This window comes from Tachysurus fulvidraco, chromosome 6 (genome assembly GCF_022655615.1).
Source record: "Tachysurus fulvidraco isolate hzauxx_2018 chromosome 6, HZAU_PFXX_2.0, whole genome shotgun sequence".
Classification (NCBI taxonomy): domain Eukaryota; kingdom Metazoa; phylum Chordata; class Actinopteri; order Siluriformes; family Bagridae; genus Tachysurus; species Tachysurus fulvidraco.
This window is the reverse complement of record NC_062523.1, coordinates 112,153-130,260: the sequence shown is the minus strand read 5'-3', so window position 1 is coordinate 130,260 and position 18,108 is coordinate 112,153. Positions and strand designations below refer to the sequence as shown.

General features: G+C 40.0%; 1 protein-coding gene across 2 annotated transcripts in view; it reads right to left on the bottom strand.

The window, feature by feature from the left end:
* Positions 1 to 15,566, bottom strand: part of LOC125141367 — a 29,526-nt gene extending 13,960 nt beyond the window's left edge. For both annotated transcript variants that reach the window (XM_047814526.1, XM_047814525.1), the window contains exons 1-5: positions 15,435 to 15,566; positions 14,676 to 14,786; positions 14,408 to 14,522; positions 11,481 to 11,585; positions 11,000 to 11,087 (exon numbers count right to left, since the gene is read on the bottom strand). In XM_047814526.1, the coding sequence (XP_047670482.1) occupies positions 11,000 to 11,087; positions 11,481 to 11,585; positions 14,408 to 14,522; positions 14,676 to 14,745 (378 nt within the window). In that variant the 5' untranslated portion in view covers positions 14,746 to 14,786; positions 15,435 to 15,566. The remainder of the gene's footprint in view (positions 1 to 10,999; positions 11,088 to 11,480; positions 11,586 to 14,407; positions 14,523 to 14,675; positions 14,787 to 15,434) is intronic.
* Positions 15,567 to 18,108: the final 2,542 nt, after the last annotated feature.

Here is an 18,108-nt window from a genome sequence, read left to right as displayed (position 1 = left end):
AGTTACAAATGACTTGTTCTTAGCTTCGGACCAAGACTGTATGTCCTTATTAGTTCTACTTGACCTTAGTGCTGCATTTGACACTATAGACCACAACATTCTTCTAGATCGCTTACAAAATTACACAGGTATTCATGGTCAGGCTTTAAGTTGGTTTAGATCCTACCTGTCAGACCGTTACCATTTTGTAGAATTAAATGGTGAATCCTCCAGTTTATTACCAGTTAATTATGGGGTCCCTCAAGGATCAGTTCTAGGACCTCTGCTTTTCTCTATATACATGCTTCCATTAGGGAACATTATTAGAAGACATGGGATTAGTTTCCATTGTTATGCTGACAACACAGTTATATATCTCATCAAAACCAGATGAAATAGCCACAGTGTCCAAATTAACTCAGTGCCTTAGAGAGATAAAAGACTGGATGAGCTGCAACTTTCTATTGTTAAACTCCAATAAGACAAATACTACTTATAGGTCCAAAAACCAGTGCACAGAAACTCTCACAACTTAACTTCCATTTAGAGAGATGTACTGTTACTAGTAGCTCGACAGTGAAAGACCTCTGTGTTATATTAGACAGCAACTTGTCTTTTAAAAATCATATCGCTCATACTACCAAAACAGCCTTCTTCCACCTTAGAAATATCACCAAGCTGAGAAACATCCTGTCTGTATCTGATGCTGAGAAGCTAGTTCATGCCTTCATGACCTCTAGACTGGACTATTGTAATGCATTACTAGGTGGTTGTCCTGCATCTTTAATAAATAGGTTACAGTTAGTCCAAAATGCAGCTGCCAGAGTTCTCACTAGGACAAGAAAGTATGACCATATAACCCCAATTTTATCATCTCTACACTGGCTACCTGTTAAGTATAGAATTGACTACAAACTGCTGCTACTTACGTACAAGGCTCTTAATGGTTTAGCTCCCATGTATCTAACTAGTCTTCTAACACGTTACAATCCTTCACGCTCTCTGAGATCACAAAACTCAGGACTTCTGCTAGTTCCCAGAATATCTAAGTCTACTAAAGGTGGTAGAGCGTTTTTTTATCTAGCTCCCAAACTTTGGAATAGTCTTCCTGATATTGTTCGGGGCTCAGACACACTTTCCCAGTTTAAATGTAGATTAAAAACTCATCTCTGTAGTCAGGTGTACACATAATACATCCTATAGTATCATGCACCAGTACATCAGACCTGCACATTTTTATGAACAGCAGATATGTTAATCCCTTTCTACTGCTTCTCTCTTTGTACACATCCTGAGGCATCCAGACACTGTACCAGCTCCCAACGTCCTCTGTGGGACGAAGCCTTTGGACGTCCACTGAGCCGAGGCCGACTCTAAGAATCCTGAGACATCTCCAGTTAGACTCTGTGATACTAAGGAGATCTGAAGTCCATGATCCTTACACCAATACAACATTTATCTGACTGTATATTACAATCACACCCCCAGTGTCACCCATATGAGGATGGGTTCCCCCTTGAGTCCGGTTCCTCTCAAGGTTTCTTCCTTTATCAATTTAAGGGAGTTTTTCCTTGCCACTGCTGTCACCTCAGACTTGCTCATAGGGGAATAAATACATACACATTGTGAACTATATATCTAATAATAATCTAGAATTTTTTATTCTGTCAATTCTTTTACTTTTATTATTCGTTATTTCCTTTATCATTAATTATGTTTCCCTTCTGCTCTATGTTTATGTTCTGTAAAGCTGCTTTGAGACAATGTCTATTGTAAAAAGCACTATACAAATAAACTTGAATTGAATTGAATAGAATGTGAAAAAGCCTCCACTTCAGAGCATACAGCTTCCTAGTGGAGGGAGCCCTAGGACTCAGTGGAGTCTCTGTCACTTCGGATGAGAGGCCTGCCTCTAGGAACTGGTCCCCCTCGGGCCCCCTTTGCCTGAGGGAGGAGGACCTTCCTGACAGGAACCTCCTATGGAGTGTTGTTCAGGAGGAAGACTAGGTCCATGAACCAAACTCAAGAGGGCCAACGAGGAGCAACTAGGTCTCTTGACTCAGTTGTGGTGCACTCTGGCTAGGATTTGCAGGAGCAGAGCTACCAGGGGAAAGGCGTACAGACGGGGCCTCAGCCACATCCATAACAAAGGCATCCAGGCCCAAAGGGGCTGGATGAGAGAGGGAAAACCACAACATTGGCTGCTGTTGACATGAGGCCAAGCTCCCTCTGTGCCTTTGTGCCTGAACAGAGAGGTCTTAGCATAGCTGAATAGCTTTCACTGTTGACAAGATTGAAGCGATCCGAGAGGGAGACCGATGTGCTCGCATTGTGGTGGAGTCCCAAACTACCCCCAAAAAGGTGGTTCTTTTAGAAGGAGAAAGCACACACTTTTCCGGGTTCAACCTGAGACCTAGAGACCTCAAATGGGCAAGCACAACATCTTGATGACTGGCTGCCATAGCCTTCAGCTGGGTCAGAATGAACCAGTCGTCCAGGTAATTTAGTACATCGGTGTCCTGGAAATGTAACGGTGCCAGGGCAGTGTCCATATACTTTGTAAATGTGCACAGAGAAAGCGCTAGGCCAAAAGGAGGAACGCAATACTGGTACGTGTTGCCGCCAACGAACCTAAGCAACTTACTTTAACCCTCTAGAGTCTGATTTGTCACCGGCACCCAAACATGCTTTTTTTTTTTTAGATGCCAGCAAAAAGAGCTTAAACTGCTCCGTCATATTTGATCAAACATGTAAAAAGTAATACATCATTTAAATCTGTAAAGGGTCTACTTTCATTTGTGTATGCTCTCTATAAACAAAAAGTTTTTTTTTTTAAATGAATAAAATAATCAGGGTGCGTCATCTGTCCCCTTTGTCTGCGTGATCTTCGTTTAGAAACACGTCATTAAAAAGCGCTGAAACTCGGCCAATATCTGACACACAGAAATAAAAAATATATTTCGACAGCTTAAAGTATGTAGTTTTAGAATAAGCCGGTGAAATAAAATACATATTCCAATGAATATAAATCATGTGAAACCAATTAGAGGCACAGAATTTGCAGCTCAGGGGTCTCATTTATAAATCTGTGTGTAGGATCCCTACTAAAAGTTTACGCACGCCCAAAAGCCAAAAATGGCGTACGCCAAAAAAAATTCCGATTTATAAAACCATGCGTACGCACACCTGTAATCAATGTTCCCGCAGATGTGTGTACTTGAACCAGCCTCATATCCTGCCCTGTATATGCCCATTTTTACATGCCCATGACACGCTCCACAACTGCGTGGGCACAAGAGTGTACCTCCTTATAACGAGTTTCCTCTGTGCTCTGCAGGTTTAAAAATGGGGTGAGGAGTCAGCGTCTCAGGGAGTAGCCACTGTCGCCTGCAGGTTATAATCATATTGAAAGCAACATTGTTATAATTATAACAATTATATTATAATTTTTACAGTTTCTACTTTTTAATATTGTTAAACATAAGCAAATTCATTTTCAGATGGTGCCCTTATAGCAATATGAGTGCAGTCAATTGCGCCGATTACATTTGGGAAACCAGACATTGCTGCAAATTGCATTTTAATTTCGGCCTGTTCTCGCACAGTGTAGGGGAACCTGATGTATCGACTACCCATATTAAGTATACCATTCAAAACGACAGATATTATGGCACTCAGAGATGGCTGTGATATACCAGACCTATAGGGTGAGATGATAGATTCCAATATAATTATTTCATATACGAAAAGGTTTTAGACGCAAAGTTGAGGATTACTTATAGTTTTTTTTATATAAATAAATTTACCTGTCTGCCAATTCCCGCTGGAAACAGCCGGTTGCCAATAACCCCAGAGTGGTGAGGACTTGTATTTGGACTGGGATGGCATGGTTCCAGAGTGTTGCCTTCTAATACTGGACCCAATTCAGTACATAGATCCAAGAGCACGAATCTAGGGAATCTAGAATCTAGGGAATCTATTAGCCAGTCATCATCATGGTCCCTGAAAACTCGTTCTCTCCTTATTCTCCCATTGGCGTAATCCTCCAACAGTGCCAGCAGTGCCATCATGAAGCATTACATACCAGGGTCACCGGAGGATTTATATGTTTCTAGCAATTAATTTGTGGGCGAAAATTTAAGATGAAAATGTTACAGTGAACACATACTTCTTCATGACGGTTTTGTAATGAACACCGTAATAGTTAGGACTGTGATTGTGCTTCATGACTGTATTTGCAGACTTTGACATTTTATGATATATGTACATTAAGGAATGTATTTAGTTTGTACACTGTGTTCTGCAGTTCTCTAATAAAAGGGTATTTCATGCTATTCTGTATCACATGTAGTCACGCCATCTCCTCCTGCGCTCCCGTTGTGGACAATGTGGCTGTAAGGCAGCGCTGATTATTATTATTATTATTTTATTTTTAATACATGTTGAATTGCGTTTGGATTTTATTAGATGTGTATAATCTAAAACGATCGGCACAAATAACACTGTTGGATTTAATCTTTATGATAATGTGGATATAACGTATGAAATGGAGTGAAAATTAAATGTCATTAATTCTTATAATCTGTGATGGGTTGGCACTCCGTCCAGGGTGTATCCTGCCTCGATGCCCGATGATGCCTGAGATAGGCACAGGCTCCCCGTGACCCGAGAAGTTCGGATAAGCGGTAGAAAATGAATGAATGAATTAATAATTCTTATAATCGTTCTTCTCTCATATATTTTAAACAATCTAACTTCAGTTCACAACCTCACCATTGCGCTTAAAGGTGCGCAAATTCTCCCGTCAAGTTTGCTTTTTATAGATCACAACCTTTGCGTGGGAACTGGCATACGCACGTTTCCAGCCCCGTTTTGTGCGTACGCACGCTTTATAAATGAGACCCCAGGTCATTATTTGATAATGAGCTGCGACACGCCAGGGTAAGAGGCAAGTATATTACAAGACTCTTCTCTGTTCTGGCACCAAGGTGGTGGAATGAACTTCCCCTAGAGGTTCGGACAGCTGAGTCACTGGCTATTTTCAAGCAGCGGTTGAAGACCTACTTATTCAGGAAACACTTCAACTAGCACTTCTTTCCTTATCTTTTGCATTAAAAAAATACAACCTTTGACACTTTTTCATTGTAACTTTGAACAAATGTTTTAAACTTTACATTTTACATTTACATTTACAGCATTTGGCAGACGCCCTTATCCAGAGCGACGTACATAAGTGCTTAAATCTCTAACACTGAATACATTAATGCTGGTTCACTAGGTTATATACTTAAGATACCATGAGTTTAAAACATTTGTTCAAAGTTACAATGAAAAAGTGTCAAAGGTTTTTTTTTTTTTTTTTTTTTTTTTTAAATGCAAAGGATAAGGAAAGAAGTGCTAGTTGAAGTGCTTCCTGAATAAGTAGGTCTTCAACCGCCGCTTGAAAATAGCCAGTGACTCGGCTGTCCGGACCTCTATGGGAAGTTCATTCCACCACCTTGGTGCCAGTACAGAGAAGAGTCTTGTAGTATACTTGCCTCTTACCCTGAGAGATGGTGGAACCAGTCGAGCAGTGCTGGTAGATCGGAGGTTACGGGGTGCAGTGCGAGGAATGATGAGGGCTTTGAGGTAAGAGGGGGCTGGTCCATTTTTGGCTTTGTAGGCCAGCATCAGTGTTTTGAACCGGATGCGTGCTGCTACCGGAAGCCAGTGGAGGGATCGCAGCAGCGGGGTGGTATGCGAGAACTTTGGCAGGTTGAAAACAAGCCGGGCAGCTGCATTTTGGATCATTTGCAGAGGACGGATTGCGTTCATAGGTAGACCTGCCAGCAGTGCATTGCAGTAATCCAGTCTAGAAATGACAAGAGACTGAACAAGTACCTGGGCAGTCTGTGTGGACAAAAATGGCCGAATCCTTCTAATGTTGTAGAGAAGAAACCGACATGAGCGAGTCACATTTGCAACATGAGAGGAAAAGGACAGTTGATTGTCCATGGTTACCCCAAGGTTGCGAGCTGTGGCTGAAGGGGAGATCAGATCGTTGTGCAAGGATATAGCAAGATCGTGACCTGGGATGAACAGCAGTTCAGTTTTGCTAGGATTGAGCTTTAACTGATGAGCAGTCATCCATGATGAAATTTCTGCCAGACATGCTGAGATCCGGTCAGAAGCTGTGGCATCTGAGGGTGGGAAAGAGAAGATAAGTTGTGTATCATCAGCATAGCAGTGGTAAGAGAACCCATGTGATGAAATAACTTCACCAAGAGAGTGAGTATACAAGGAGAAAAGAAGAGGACCAAGTACTGAGCCCTGTGGGACGCCAGTGGAGAGTCTGCGTGGAGCAGATGTCACTTCCCTCCATGTTACTTGATATGAGCGTCCTTCCAGGTAGGAGGCAAACCATTCCCAAGCTGATCCGCAAATCCCAAGACTCTTGAGGGAGGATAAGAGAGTCTTGTGGTTGACCGTATTAAACGCTGCTGAAAGGTCAAGGAGGATAAGGACGGATGATAGTTTGGCTGATCTAGCAGTATGTAGCTTCTCAGAGACATCCAAAAGGGCTGTCTCTGTAGAGTGAGCTGCTTTAAAGCCAGACTGTTTGGGATCTTGGAGGTTGTTCTGTGAGAGATAGACAGACAGTCGATTATAGACAATGCGTTCAAGAATTTTTGAAAGAAATGAGAGAAGTGATACCGGTCTGTAGTTACTGATGTCTGATGGATCCAGAGCAGGTTTCTTTAGGATGGGAATAACCCTTGCTCTCTTGAAAGTAGTTGGTACCTGACCAGATGCTATGGATCTATTGACGATAGTGGAAATGAAGGGCAAGAGGTCTTGTGAGATGGTCTGGAGCATAGTGGTAGGGAGTGGATCCAGTGGGCAGGTGGTAGGATTGCAGGACTGGATGAGTTGTAAAATCTCTTCTGCTGCCACAGTTGAAAAATGTGACAACGAAGGTGTAGGGGAATCCATACTCTGAGATGTAAGTGCAGTCGGGGCTGAAGTGAAGGTCCGGCAGATTTCCTCAATCTTCTCCTGGTAGAAAGAAGCAAAGTCTTCTGCAGTCAGGGAGGATGAAGAAGGTGGAGCTGGGGGGTTGAGCAGAGAAGAGATGATGATGTGGAATTTCCGAGGGTCATGTGAGGAAGCTTCAAGCTTTTCCTTGTAGAAGGAAGTCTTGGCAGAAGTCACATCTGAGGAGAACTTGACAAGAAGTGTTCTGTAAAAATCAAGATCTGCATCAAGTTGTGATTTCTTCCACTTTCTCTCTGATGATCTTAGCTCTCTTCGATTGTTGCGCAGCACATCTGAAAGCCAAGGAGCAGAAGAAGAAGTTTTCTTGGGTTTAGTGAACATAGGGCAGAGGGAGTCCATAGTTGAGGAAAGAGATGAGAGGAAAGTATCTGTGGCTGAGTCTAAGGGTAGTGAGGAAAAAGACTTAGCATCAGGAAGGGAAGAAAGAGTGCCAGAAGCTACAGATGAAGGTGAGACAGAGTGAAGGTTGCGGCGAGTAAGAGCAAGGGGGTGAGAGGTAGTTTTAGGTAAGATAGGTAGAGTGATGGTGAAGGATACCAGGTGATGATCAGAGACGTGGAGTGGGGTAGCAGTCACATCTGTAGCTGGAGAAGGACGGGTGAAAACCAGGTCCAGGACATTGCCTCCTTTGTGTGTGGGGATGTAGCTGTTGAGTGTGAGGGAGAAAGAGTCGAGAAGAGACAGGAGGGAAGAAGAATGTAGCTTGTCAGAGGGGAGGTTGAAGTCGCCAAGCACTGTCAGGGGGGAGCTATCGGAAGGGAAAGCACTAAGCAGTGAGTCCATTTCTTCCAGGAAGTTTCCTAGGGGACCAGGAGGGCGGTAGACAACAATGATAACAAGGTTGATAGGAGAGGTAACTGAAATGGCATGAAATTCAAAAGAAGAGATGGTTAAATTAGAGAAGAGTAGAGGTTTAAAGCACCATTTCTTTGACAACAATAAACCTGTACCACCACCCCTGCCTGTTTCTCGTGGTGAGTGAGAGAAAGCATAGGCAGAGGATAAAGCAGCTGGTGTAGCGGTGTTCTGTGGGGACGTCCAGGTTTCTGTTAGAGCAAGAAAATCAAAGGAGTAATGGGAAGTTAAAGCAGAGATAAAATCAGCTTTCTTTACCGCAGACTGACAATTCCAGAGCCCACCTACCACTACTGTTTGAGACTTACACAACAGAGGAGGGTAGATGAGGTTATTGGGATTGTGACCTCTGCTTTGTGGATGAGAGCGTCTGCGAGAGTAGGCCTTGAGTACAGAGATGGGTTTAAGGCACATATTTGTAGTCAAACAAGAGTGAGAATTAAGGTATGGTAGAATATATCAAGACAGTACTAGACACTAATGTTAGAGAGAGAGAGAGCTACTAACAAACCTTCAATTTAAATAGGTAAGCCCTGCCCCCAATTCACACCTTAAGGGAGACTGAAACTACTCCTGATTAATCAGCTGAGAGAACAACAAAAACCAACACTATAAAAATCAACAATGCTATAGAATATAACACGATTCAAATCACACTACTCTAGAACAAAGTGAGTTAAGCAGATAGTATACAAAAGACAGGAACCTACTTTACCAGAAGACAATATAATCAAATGTAGAGAGTTAAAGCACACTGGTATCTTACTCATGGTATCTTAAGTATGTAACCTAGTGAAACAGCATTAATGTATTCAATGTTAGAGATTTAAGCACTTATGTACATCGCTCTGGATAAGGGCGTCTGTCACATGCTGTAAATGTAAACATAAATAATACAGATAATTTATTTAATGCATAGTATTGTAGCCCTACAGGCTAGGATTTGAGGAACCCTACTCTAGTGTATTGTGTTTTTGTTGTACTCCTTTTTTTTATTTTTATACATACTGTACTGTATTGTTTTATTGTTACACAATTCCCTTTTTAATGCTGTCCTTGCTAATGTGTATTTTAAATAAACCACAAAGGAAACACAGTCTTTCTTGTAGCACTGTACTTCTCACTCAGATCCTGGCTCAGTGATCCACAGCTCATTCTGTAATCCACAACTCATTATGCGACCCATTGTCTACAAAGCTGTCAGTCACAGCATGTCGATGCCTCTTCGTATATGGCCTTTCAAAGTAGAAAGTGTCTTTTACATTTTAAATCAATGTATTGTTTAATGTGAATGAGCAAGCAGGATGATTTTCACATGATTACAAAAAAAAAAAAACTACATTAGATGATGTGTTCTCAAAATGTCTTGTGAAAACATGACAGTGCAAGGAAGAAGAGCAGGCATAGACACTACTGCTCCCCAAAACGTCAGAGGCGGCAGGACAGGCAGTAGAGGGAGCCTTCCTGAAAAAGAGGCTCCTAAGAATCTCAGCACTTGGGCGTCAGGACTCCTTCTTAGCAAGGCTTTCCGAGATGACGGACTTAAGGTTTCCTCTCGTATGATGGATCTGGGCTCACTGACCGGCCTCCATAGTTTTAGATGGGGGCAGATGGGGGGCACAGGCCACCACATTTACCTGTTTTACTGTTCTGAGTGAGCTAGGAGGGAGTTGGGTGTGGCTGAAAGATGGCCCAGGCTGCTCGCTGAGGCGAAGGAGAAACGCCCTAAAGCCATCTGACTGGCGTTTCACCTCCTGGTGCCTGTTCACAACAGTACTCACTGCATCACCGAACAAGCCCTGAGGTGAAATCGTGGTGTCCAGGAAAAAGGACTTATCCTTATCTTTAGTACATGTTAAGTTGAGCCAGAGATGCCTCTCCATGGCAAGCAGGGCAGCCATTGAAAGGCCTATGGAGCGTGAGGTCCGTTGCTCGGAGGAGCTCAGCTACCACCTGAGGGTCCAACCCCTCATCGCCGCCGAGCTCTGTCAGCAGGTCAGCCTGGTAGGCCTGCAAAACTGCTTGGCCTGCGGCCGTATAGGCCTTACCAACAAGGGTTGATGTAGCTCTACAAGGCTTGGGTGGAAGGGCAGGCTTCCTCCATGTGGGCGTTGTAGTTGAGAGATAGCTCACAAGCGTTTCTTCAATCCCAGGCATCGCCCCATACCCATGAATTTCAAGCCCTATAATGGCTGAAAAGTCAGACGTGGCAGGGGGAAAAAGACGCGCTGAAAAGGGATTTCCCCAAGATCCCCCAAAATCTTGACACCTTGTCAAGGAGGTCTGGGAAAAATGTCAGCCGCCTGCATGAAGTCGGCCAGTGGCCTGAAGTCAAAAGCAGTCATCTAGCTTCGAATGGACACCATTAACTTCCTCTTCAGGCCAATCTAAATCTCAACTCAGACACAGCATGTCACCACCTCGAAGACGCCACTGATTACTTTGGGAGATCAGAGGGGGGAAGCCCCTCACAGCCTGACACGGAAAGCAGCATGCTCTCTTCTGTGTTGGGAGAAATCACAGTGCAAGTTCTGCAGTGAACAGTGTCGGGGGAGAGGTCAAGAGAAAGGAAAATACTCATGATCTAAGCTGCCGCGCTGCCTCGACGGACCACGAGGTGCAGCCGGAACTGAAAATACAAATACTGGGAATTTGCAATGCCTCCCTCACGAGCCAACCAGGCATTGCTCTTCTCCCAAACCAACAACGCAGAGAGAGTGTGTCTCGTCCCCATGATATACCTCTTAAAATGCTTTAATGGCAACATATTTCTCCCTCTATATATATTTATAATATAATGTATGTTTGTTTTTATTTCCTGCACTAGACAGACAGGACAGACAATCAACACAAACATACACACAGCGCTTCCTGAAGACAAAGGAGCTGGAGAAAATGTGATGTAGATGATTTACTTTCAAGCTAACTTACAGTGATTTACTGTCTGACATGTCGAGTCACTCCAAGGCAACAAATTTCAGTTATACATTTATATCTATCCCTAATTTATATTCAGTTATACATTTATATCTATCCCTAATGTACAAGCCTGAGGCAAGGCTGGTGTGGAAAAACTCCCTGGAGAGTGTAGTGATTACCATATATAAAGGAATTAATGTGTTCCCCCTACCTGTTGCTTCTGTAATATGCACTTGGCAATATCCAGGCAATTTTTAAGATCTGCAAATATAGCTTTAGCCATGCTGTTCCATTCAAGGCTGTACAGGGAAAAAAAAAGCAGTAAATTTCATCCATTACACAAGAAATATGTGATGATTTTAAAATGATTCACATAAATGATTTATCCTGATTCAGAGAACATGCTTTCATCAGTGTAACAATAAAGGACAGCTAAAGTCTTCTTGTGATGGTTGTTAATGACTCTGTTTTTTGTGACTGATTTTGTTAGCTTTAGTGAATTGTGATCTTTTCATATGTGCAGTATGCATAGTGCAGTAACAAGCTTGAGTTTTCTTCTACCATCCAATATCTTGATTTAGCTCTCAGTCACATTACATTCTTCTGAAATATTTAGATTTTATTGATCTGGACCTGTCATTGATCCTTAAAATGAAAACAGATTAGTGGAAAACTCATGTAGTAGTGTTTACCTGGAATGGTTGGTTGTTTTAGAATACTTGATTGTCCCTTTATTCCATTCATTGATTGCCTTGAAGTTTTCATAATGGCCAGGTGAATCCCTTGGAGTCCGCAACCTTTCAGAGTGAAATAAACTAGAATGTACATTTCTTGAAGAAAATGTGAATGGTGCTTGCATGTGGCAAATCTCAGCACTCGGTTGCCAGGGTGTTTTGGGTGTCACTTTTGGAGGCAAGTGGACAGAAAGCTAGGGTGCCAAAACATTAGGAGGCTAGTGGAGACAACCATGTGACTTCATCTGAATACTCTTGAGGAAGTTCCCCTCATTGGGCTGAGTGTTTTGTCACTTTACCATGTTGTGCAAACTTTTTATTTTCACCTGACATTGTGAGGCAGTTTCCCTCATTGTGCTGAGTGTTTTAATATGTCACATGTCCATGTTGTGCAATTTTTTTATTTTCACGTGACGTCATCAGAACACACGTGAGGCACTTCCCCTCATTGGGCTGAGTGTTTTGATGTATGACACGTTCATGTTGTGCAAAATTTATGATTTCGCTTATTTTGGGGGCGGGGCTACACGTGACGTGGTGTTGAGTGCCGTCAGCAGAATACCCGGTCGGGTGCCAATACTTTTGCCGAAAAGTGGCTACTTAGGGTTTGGACATTTCATGTGAATTCATGTGATAGATAGATAGATAGATAGATAGATAGATAGATAGATAGATAGATAGATAGATAGATAGATAGATAGATAGATAGATAGAGGTGTGGTAAATGTATTGACTGGGGGCCAATAATTTTGGAATCATTGGATTGATAATGTGGAGTTGATAGTTACATGTATTGAGAGTTTCCTTTACATATACATAGAAAAAAGAAGAATTTTAAGAATTCCTCATTCAAGTCTATAGGAAAAAAAACCCCTTTGAGCTTCCGTACTGGGAATTCCAGAATTCCGATCGCTTATAAAAGTCATAACACACCTGTCCTCAATGACCCGGTCGATTTGGGACGTTACGTGCCGAAGTTTTGTCCGGAAGAGTATGCACAATAGTAAGAATGTTGCTTTGCAAGCACCATTAATAATAATAAGTATGCAGGATAATAAAAATGTTGCTTTGCAAACACAATTAACTAGAATGTACATTTCCTGAAGTAAATGCGAATGGTATCTTAAGTATGTAACCTAGTGAACCAGCATTAATGTATTCAGTGTTAGAGATTTAAGCACTTATGTAGGTCGCTCGTGGATAAGGGCGTCTGCCAAATGCTGTAAATGTAAATGAAAAAAAATTTTTGATTTTTCACGTGACGTGACCATGATACACGTGAGGCAGTTCTCCTCATTGTGCTGAGTGTTTTGAAATATGACACATCCATGTTGGTGGGGTGTACAGTGTGTGGTCATTGAAAATATGTTCTGATATATGTTCTTCACAGAAAATGAGCCAAGGCCAATGAGTCCGAGTCTAAAAAAAATTGATAATATAATTTTTATGTTCATAAAAAAAAGAAAATTGGTCCCACAGACCCGAACACCATACAAGGGACAGTTTATGAACTTTACTAATTACTAGTTTTAACTTATTTACATTATAATTTAAACTCCAAAGCATTTATATATATAAATATATGCATTGTTATATTTCTGCATGTATAACCCTTGTGTACTCTGTGTTACACAAGCCTGATGCGGTTGAAAAAATTCCTGTTGACTGAAGTTAAATATTGAGATTAAAATGGAACTCTTTGGCTGCAATGAGCAAAGGTATGTTTGGAGAACAAAGGGCACAGATTTTCATGAAAATAACACTGACTGTTAAGCATGGGAGTGGATCGATCATGCATTGGGGTTGTATTTCATTTCACATATGTTTGTGTCTGCAAAGTTGTGTTTGCATGTCTTTCTTTCTCTCTTTCAAACAAGGGGTGAAGCCAACTGTTTATAAACAGCACCCAAAATTCTTGTTACCTTCTCCTGTTCACCCTTGCTCATTTGGTTTGAGAACAGATAAGGTTGTGCCCCACACCTACTTTGCAGCATGTAGGAGTTTTGATTGTTTAGACACCCCTAGGTAAGAGGCCAGGTCCACCACTGACACTAAAGCAAAACTAGTTGCAAACCTTAGGCTAAACTAATCAAACTAATAAAAACTAAGCCTATTGTAGTGCTGCTATTATTATTATTATTATTATTATTATTATTATTATTATTATTATTATTATTATTATTTTCAATGTTCTTTGTGCATGTTCTCCTACCTTTTGTGAGGTACCTTTTTCTTGACAGATAAAGTACAAAGTCATCTTGTGATGCTTGTTAATGACTGATTTCTGTGACTGATTTTGTTCACTTTGAGTTATTGGTCTTTTTTAGTGATCCTTTCATATGTGCATTATATGTAATGCAGTAATACACCTGAGTTAGAATTTGAAAATATCTTCCACCATCCAATATCTTGACTTCATTAATTTAGACAGTTATTTATAGTTTCCTGATATGGAACTGTCATTGATCCTTAACATGAAACCATATTAGGGGAAAACAGTTGTGTAATTGTGTAATAGTGTTTAATGGAAACTGCGAAGTCCAGTTGTTTCCCAGCTGATTTTCTCAACCTTTCAGAGTTAAATAAACAAATTTAGGTTTCTATATGCAGAATTTTGCACAGAGCTGCTTGCAGTGATATACTAACATGTGTAACCTATCTAACCTGTCCACACAACTGTATTGAGCTTTACAGACATTTGAAGCAGTTTCTTGTTTAGATTCAGTTTTCAATGACATGATAACATTCAATAATACAATAATAAATAATATATATCTCATACTGATACTATACTATATTCATACTATATACTCATATATCTCAAATAATATCTCATACTGATTTCATCCACCTGCCCCACTGGTTTAGAGACATACTGTACATACCTGTGATCATGCTGAACCTTTACAGTTTGGTGTTGGAAGCGATGAGCTAGTCCCTTCAGTCTGTGCAGTGAGACCACATCAGACCCCAGATACTCCCAGTCCTGCTCTTCCAACTCTGTTGACATGGAGTGAATTATTATTATTAATATTATTCTCTACTTTCTGAAAATGTATAAAGCAACACATTGTTTTAAATTTGTTCTGTCTAAGAAAATGTCACAAATTAAATGTAATTAGTGTGCGCTATTTGCCTGTAGTCCAGTCTTACCGAAAGTTGCTATATGGCCAATAAGACAAAGCCAGAGTGCCACCCACAGGTGTCCACACACTGCAGCCATGATCACTTCTTCTACGTTACCTGATTTTCCTTTGGTTCAAACTATTGACAGTGCAACAAATGTTTATTAATAATAAAGTCATTTTCATACACTTTGTTCCATCACATCAGTGTAGAATGCAGAAAAACTTTCATAGTTTGATGCCATGACAGAAGTTGAATGTTGCTGATATTAGAATTAAATGTAGCTGCATTTCATTGTTAGCTGAACACTGCACAACGACAACAAAGTTAACATTAACAAAAATAACATTATAGGACAAGCTTGTGTAAAAGAATCAAAAGCAGTTTGCTTATATGACACATATAGAAACGTCTGTTAGTTTTCTGTGCATGTTGTTTATTTTTCTGATTTCTTGAACAAAATTTTGTTTCAGGTGTTCAGTCTCTAGGGATTGTTTGAAAAAAACTGCAAATTTCTACATATCCAAAACTACATTACATAACAAATAAACAGATTTGGCTGTTGTATTGATTTATATTTTACTATATATGACAATTATTAATAGATATATTAATATTTACAATATACATGCCTAATAAACATTTTGACCTAGTTTAATGAAAGTTCTTATATTTAAGGTAGGTTTACATTGTCAACAGCATTTTAATCTTTTTTTAGATAAGCTTTAAATATAAAAACAGATAAACATGAAAACTGTTCACTAATAAGAGGCATTAAGGACATACCTGGGTGAATAACACAGAACTGCAGTGAAATGTTTACACCAAGATTTCTCTCTCTCTCTCTCTTTGTCTCTGTCCAGCTGTATACAGACAGATCAATGTGGGTTAATAAAATACTGTAGATGCACTTTCAGGATCATACAGTTTAATGACCTTAGCTATACTTGAAATTCAGTTTAAACTTAACCCTATCTCAGTATACATGTTTGTTCACTGGACATTGTCCAAATCATTTCGGGATGAATCAACAAACTGCCCCACACACTGAAATACTGTAGTTTGCATGTGCTACATGCTTTCATATTGACCTAAACTTCTGATTTAATCATTTAAAAAAAATAAGTACATCACAAATCTGGGAGTCTGGTGATGATTGTGGACCATGAACAGAATTTTTAAAGTTTGTATATATCAGGAATGGCTGGGACTATTCCCTATCTAGACACTAGGGGGACATTTTGGCAGTTTTTGTTTCTGGGGCCTGTTTCAGAAAGGTGGTTCAACCAACTCTGAGTTTAAACTTGAACTCTGAGTTTACAAACCCTGAGATTTCGGTTACAGAACAGCTGAAATGAGTTAGTTTTATCAACTCTAAATTGACTGACTCTGAGTTAAGCGTGTGCACTAGAAAAAGCCATTATCAATGGAGCGCAGATATAACGAGTCACCATGGCAACAGTGTCAGACAAAAAAAAAAGTCTGTATATTTCTCACAAGCAGAACTGGAAGTGCTATTTAAAAAAAAAGCAACACTGTTGTATAAAACAATAGTGGATTTAACCTCAAATATATATTTAAGGGCCTGTTTCAGAAAGGAGGTTAAGTGAAAACTCTGAGTATGTTAACCCTGAAATGAGGGAAACTCTGGGTTTTCAGTTTCAGAAAGGAAGGTATGTTAAACCCAAGAAAGCAGGTTAAGTTAAGCACGTTTCTGAAGGAGAGGTAACTTATACTCAGAGTCAGTTACCATAGTAACTTACTCTGTGAACCTAACCTGGTCGGGGGCAGGTTTTCTTCGGTAAACCCAGAGTTTCTGTCGGTCTCCTTCCCTTTTTAAAGAGGAAGCAATGTTTAAACACCTCATTCATTGGACACATTTCAGTTACACAGAGAGCACAAAAGGGAATGAAATGGTGTGTTCTTTTATTGATGATATTGTTAATGAAGAGGCTTTATTAAATCGTAGGGAGTTACGTTTATATCGAGATAGAATTTTGAGGCCCAGACTGGATGTTTTGTCATATCCCTATACATTTTTATTTTAGCTGTACAGTTTTTCTTTACAGTCAATTAGATACATTCATAACCTCATCCATCCATACATCAAAAACTTCAGCCATCGCAGCCGTGCTCTTACATCCGAGCAGATGCTTTGCGTTGCCTTATGCTTCTTTGCAAATGGTAGTTTTGTGTATAACATCGGGGATGCAGAACAAATTAGTAAGGCTACTGTTTGCAGAGTGGTCAGGAAAGTGTGCCTCACTCAAGCGATTTCTGACCATTTTTGTGTTGTTTCCTGTGCACCAACCAGTGAGAGTCATCAAAGATGAGTTTTACAGGATTGCAGGTCAGTGGTGTATAAATTGGTTTAAATGAAGCTAACCTGTGATAAATAACATTCAGTTAATAATATCTTGCTGCGACCCTTGGAAGTAACCTAATAATTAGTAGTGATGTGCAGATCGATACTAAAGTATCGATATTTACAATCCCAACGTCTCCTGCTCTAGTATCGAGTCTCATATAAAAAGATCGATATTTAAACTCAGTAATTTGGAGTGAGGGTTTGTTATCATAAGTAACTTGCTGTCACCAGAAAAGTCTTTTTTTGTTATTATGCAAACAAACAATTACAATATTTACAGAAGTGAAATTAGATGCAAAATACAAATACAAAGACCAACAAAACAAAACGTGTGTGTGTGGGAGTGGATATATATGAATGAAGGAGCATGTAGGGAAGTACAACAGATATTATATATATATATATATATATATATATATATATATATATATATATATATATATATATATATATATATATATATCAAAGAGGAAAATATATTAATTTAAATAATATTCATTACAATAATAATGATGAAGATACAAAGTAATACAGTAGCATCACACAAAACAAAAAAATACATAAAATAAATTTAACCAGAAAAGGAAAAAAAATGGGAAATGAGGTATGAGGAAGGTGACAATATCAACAGTAATAGCAATAATAATAATAATAATAATAATAATAATAATAATAATAATAACTAGATTTGTAAAGTTCGTTGTGACAAACTTTGATGTTGGCTTTGATGGTGCATGTATTCGCAAAGGCCGGTGCATTTTGGAGGCGAGTGGACAAAAAGATTGTGAAAGCTACTGGACCGCTAGGGTGCCAGTACTTTTGGAGGTGAGCGGACATGAGCATGTGATGTGATACGAATACCTGTGAGGTAGTTCCCCTCATTGTGCTGAGTGTTTTGATATGTCACATGTCCATGTTGTGCAAATTTTTAATTTTCACCTGACGTCACGTGACGTGACCAGAATACCCGTGGGGCAGTTCCCCTCAATGTGCTGAGTGTTTTGATATGTCACATGTCCATGTTGTGCAAATTTTTAATTTTCATGTGACGTCACTTGACATCACGTGAAGTGACCAGAATACCCGCTAAAT